This window comes from Pollachius pollachius, assembly GCF_949987615.1.
Source record: "Pollachius pollachius genome assembly, chromosome: 20".
NCBI lineage: Eukaryota > Metazoa > Chordata > Actinopteri > Gadiformes > Gadidae > Pollachius > Pollachius pollachius.
Window position 1 is genome coordinate 565,698 of NC_136953.1, and position 5,443 is coordinate 571,140.

At 54.3% G+C, this 5,443-nt stretch overlaps 1 protein-coding gene across 1 annotated transcript in view; it reads right to left on the reverse strand.

The window, feature by feature from the left end:
- nwd2 (NACHT and WD repeat domain containing 2) overlaps positions 1-5,093 on the reverse strand; it is a gene marked incomplete at both ends in the record, with an annotated part of 48,728 nt that extends 43,635 nt beyond the window's left edge. Inside the window, one exon of the mRNA XM_079757624.1 lies at positions 4,943-5,093. Within this exon, the coding sequence (XP_079613750.1) occupies positions 4,943-5,093 (151 nt within the window). The remainder of the gene's footprint in view (positions 1-4,942) is intronic.
- Between the last annotated feature and the right edge of the window lie 350 nt (positions 5,094-5,443).

Below are 5,443 nucleotides of genomic sequence, written 5' to 3' on the forward strand. Positions count from 1 at the left end.
AGACAGGCAGTGTGTGTGTGTGTGTGTGTGTGTGTGTGTGTGTGTGTGTGTGTGTGTGTGTGTGCGTGTTTGGGGGCGGAGCAACATGCTGGCCCCAGTAGGCCCCACCCACGTGGATGTAAAGGGCTCAAATGAAGGCAGCGAGAACACACCCATTCTTCGATTGGATTATACACTAATTTAAACATACTTATGAAAGTTATAGTCTGTTTCTGCCAAGTGTGTTCGGCTAGATGCCACTGAATTCAACACACTGGCCTTTTAAGGAAGAAGTTGTCCCCACGGTGACCTGCAGGTGTATATAATGAAGGGCTCTAATGTAGGGGGAGGGAGGTCATCTCCTGCATTACAACTCACACGGCTGCTGTTCTGAAGAACAATACAGAGCAGATCTGATGCAGCCCCACATCTGAGGAAGGCTTCAGGGCCTGGAGCCTACCCACCTCAGCCCACTGCTGCTACAGCCACACACACAGGCAGGCAGAGCCAGACAGACACGCACACACACACACACACAGACACACAGTCACCAACATGCAAACACACACGCACACACACACACAGACACACAGTCACCAACATGCAAACACACACGCACACACACACACAGACAAACAGTCACCAACATGCAAACACACACGCACACACACACACAGACACACAGTCACCAACATGCAAACACACACGCACACACACACACAGACACACAGTCACCAACATGCAAACACACACGCACACACACACACACACACAGACAGACACACACACACACACACACACACACACACATAGGTGAGACTGATGTTTCAGGATACTATATGCCTACAGGACTCCTGGAAAAGCAGAAACAATCCGCTGACATGGAAGTGCAAAGACGTCCACATGCCAAACACTAACACACGAACACACACACACACACACACACACAAACGCGAACACACGAACACACACACACACACACAAACACTAACACACGAACACACACACACACACACACACACAAACACTAACACACAAACACACACACACACACACACAAACACTAACACACGAACACACACACACGAACACACACACACAAACACACACACACACACACACACACACACACACTAACACACGAACACACACACACAAACACTAACACACAAACACACACACACACACACACACACACACACACACACACACTAACACACGAACACACACACACAGGAACGCCGCCTCCTTCCCGGGCCCAGAAGGGATGAGAGCGAGTCATTAACTTTATGATGAGAGGAAAGGGGGATTTCTCTTAATTAGTAAGTAGAGCTATTCTAAAGACCTGTGATTTTCCGCCTGTGGTACAGTAACAGAGTGTGTGTGTCTCTGTTATCCCTGCTCCTGGTACCTCTGGGTCTGCGGGCCGTGTGTTAGACCAAGCATCGGTCCCTCTGGGCGACGTCGGCTGGTCGGGCTCAGTGAAGATACCCTTCCAGCTCCTCGTCCATCTCTTCCATAAGGACACGGGAAGCACATGAGTGGCAGTCGACCAAACGGTGGCTCGGCGGACACTAAAGATAAAGTTATTTAATGAACTCATTAAACCATGTAGGTATGAAGATCACAAAGGAGGAGGCTCTCCCCCCACCCTCTCTTAAATCAGTACATAGCTTTATGATCTGCGTTCTCCGGTTGCGCCGTCAGCGGCTTTAATTAACAAGGTCCCCGCTTCACACCAGATAAAACCAGTTCTGCAAACAGTTCTGCATTCTGCCTTCAATGGTCGAGAAGTTCCACCTGCCAAGACCACCAGAGAGACACCCATCAGACCACCAGAGAGACACCCATCGGACCACCAGAGAGACACCCATCGGACCACCAGAGAGACACCCATCGGACCACCAGAGAGACACCCATCGGACCACCAGAGAGACACCCATCGGACCACCAGAGAGACACCCATCGGACCACCAGAGAGACACCCATCGGACCACCAGAGAGACACCCATCGGACCACCAGAGAGACGCCCATCGGACCACCAGAGAGACGCCCATCGGACCACCAGAGAGACACCCATCGGACCACCAGAGAGACACCCATCGGACCACCAGAGAGACACCCATCGGAGCACCAGAGAGACGCCCATCGGACCACCAGAGAGACGCCCATCGGACCACCAGAGAGACGCCCATCGGACCACCAGAGAGACGCCCATCGGACCACCAGAGAGACACCCATCGGACCACCAGAGAGACACCCATCGGACCACCAGAGAGACACCCATCGGAGCACCAGAGAGACACCCATCGGAGCACCAGAGAGACACCCATCGGACCACCAGAGAGACACCCATCGGACCACCAGAGAGACACCCATCGGACCACCAGAGAGACACCCATCGGACCACCAGAGAGACGCCCATCGGACCACCAGAGAGACGCCCATCGGACCACCAGAGAGACGCCCATCGGACCACCAGAGAGACACCCATCGGACCACCAGAGAGACACCCATCGGACCACCAGAGAGACACACATCGGACCACCAGAGAGACACCCATCGGACCACCAGAGAGACACCCATCGGACCACCAGAGAGTGTTCCTGTAACAGCCAGCGGGGGATAGTGCCTCGCTCTTGGGGACCATGGCGATGGGAAGTAGAGCGCCAGTGGAATCCTATTGGTCCTCCTGTGGTTTGTCCTCATTCCTCTGTGACCTTCAGCCTATGGCATCCCATAATAGAGCGGTGTGTTCGTGGTTACCGGGCCCTCGAAGGGCCCAGAGAGGCGGCGCAGTGTATTCCGAGAGCTTCCAGCACCTTCTGAAAGTCATACCTTCAAATGGACGGAGGTCACTTCATTAACAGACTTTCTGAGTAGCCAATCACAGATGAACCACAGCATTCAAGCCCCGCCCTCTAAGCACCGCCGTGGTGAACATGGAGTGGGTATCGTAATGTGGGTAGAGTAGGCTGTGGATACTGGGGGTCGAACCAAGCCCTAGCCACGCCTGCCCCCCCTTCCTGATACGGGGGTGGAAGCCTCTTAGCGGCAGCTGACGGGCTGGCGGAGGTTATGTGACACAGAGCAGCCATGGAACAAGGCCGCAGGAGCTTCAAACCAGTTTCAAAGGAGTGACACTGCTATCCCGTCTCTTGTGTCTCGTTGACCCACTCAATGTCAGAGATACGTCCTATTTATCCACTTATTTCTCTCCTTTCATCTCTCTATCGACAAAGTACTCGCTTTCTCTACTTTCTGTTCGGTCTCTTGCCTATTCTTTGACATTGTCATTGGATCCTTCTGACTCTCCCTGCGCTCTGTCTCTCTCACTCTCTCTCTCTCTTTCTCTCTCTCTCTGTCTCTCTCTCTCTCTCTCTCTCTGTCTCTCTCTCTCTTTCTCTCTGTCTCTCTCTCTCTCTCTCACTCTCACTCTCTGTCTTTCTCTCTCTCTCTGTCTCTCTCTCACTCTCTCTCTCTTTCTCTCTCTCTCTCTCTCTCACTCACTCTCTGTCTTTCTCTCTCTCTCTGTCTCTCTCTCACTCTCTTTCTCTCTCTCTCTGTCTCTCTCTCACTCTCACTCTCTGTCTTTCTCTCTCTCTCTGTCTCTCTCTCACTCTCTCTCTCTCTCTCTCTCTCTCTCTCTCTCTCACTCTCACTCTCTGTCTCTCTCTCTCTCTCCTTCATGCTCTGTCATGATGTCTCTCGAACTTTCTCACTCATACATTCTCCGTCTTCATCTTTAGATTCTTGTCTTTCTCTGTCTGTCTCTCCCTGAGGTGTGGGTGTCTCTCCCCCCTGTGCCCCCAGCCCCCAGCGCCTCACGGCCTGTGACGGGGTCTGACCGACACGTTTTGGGAGGACATTGGGCCGCGTTGAACTCTGTTCCTCTTCCTCTCTCTTCCTCTTCCTCTCTTAATAAGATGACGCCCCGCGGGTCTGGTTGCCAGGCTGGGCTGTTGATATTAACCATTGGCATCCCTGCTTCTCTCTCTCTCTCTCTCTCTCTCTCTCCATCTCTCTCTCTCTCTCTCTCTCTCTCTCTCTCTCTCTCTCTCTCTCTCTCTCTCTCTCTCTCTCTCTCCCTCTCTCATTCTCACTTCCCGCCTCCCCCTGGCTTTGTTTACTCTCAGCCCGACTATTTTTAAACCTCCACCAACACTCCCTCTGCCTGCGGGGGGCGTTGGAGCAGAAACAGAGAGCTGTGAACCCCACCCGACCCCCCCTGACGTAGACCTGGGGGTCTCTGCCGTATCCCACCCGACCCCCCCTGACGTAGACCTGGGGGTCCCACCTCCACCTTCCTATCATTAGTCTCTTCCTCAAACGCCAGCTCGTTCAGTAGAGGCTGACCCCCGGAGAGAGTCACTACCTCCGGAGTGTTTAGTCCACAGGTCGGGGAGGGGGTCCGGGCCGCAGACGTCATGTCGGGGGGGCGGTCGGCCGGTGACTCACTCGGCGCTCAGAAGCAGCCGTGTGGGTTTTATTCCACCCAGGAGGGATGGGAGTGTTGACAGCCTTCCTCCCACGCCGTCCCCCCGACGGGTAATGGCGGTGTGTTTATGTTTATATAGAGAGCTGACCGGACCCCTCAGTGACCCTGGGATTCATTTGGACTGGGCTGCTCTGGTTTGAACCAGATCTTTTCCTGTTCCTACATGGTGCTTAGTGATGTCAGGTTAACTGTTTTCTATGAACCTGCTCAGTGGAGCTCACTCTGACGGGAGACAATCTCACGTAAAACCCCAGAGGCTTCCATCGCACGCAAAATGGAACCATAAACAATACAGATGCTCAAAACCACAACACCAACTCCAATCAGTATTCCAATGAAGAAGATCAAGCCAGCTGTCAATCAACCTCTCACTGGCGAGAGAGGAAGTCCCCGCCTCGGTTAGGTTCCCTCTTCGGGAGCTGGGGGAATGGGAGGGGTGGGTGGGACACGGGGGGTCTCCTTACCGTCGGGGTTGGCGCAGATGAAGACCCTCACGCTGCGGCCGGTGGGCACGTGGTTGGGGGGCAGGGCCTGGACGTTCCCGCTGATGGCCGCCCGGCGCAGCGCCGACTCCCGCGGGCACGGCGGCCGGGTCCCCGCTCCGGTTGGCCACATGACGACCGGCGTCCAGCGTGGCTGAGGGCCGCCGCGCGAGGAAGACAATCACACGCACACACAAGCAAACGCACACGAACGCACGGATATACAAAAACACACAGACACACAGACACACAGACGCACGCACACATTCATACAAATGCACACGCACACACACACACACACACACACACACACACACACAAACACACACACACGCGTACACACATGCACACACACGCGCATACCCAAACGCACACACATTCAAAGGCATTAGGAAAGAGCACCTCGCACGCATACGGTCTGCATGAGGTACGTGCACGGACACGCCAGGCTTTACGCACGGACAATACTATCCCCTAACCCGC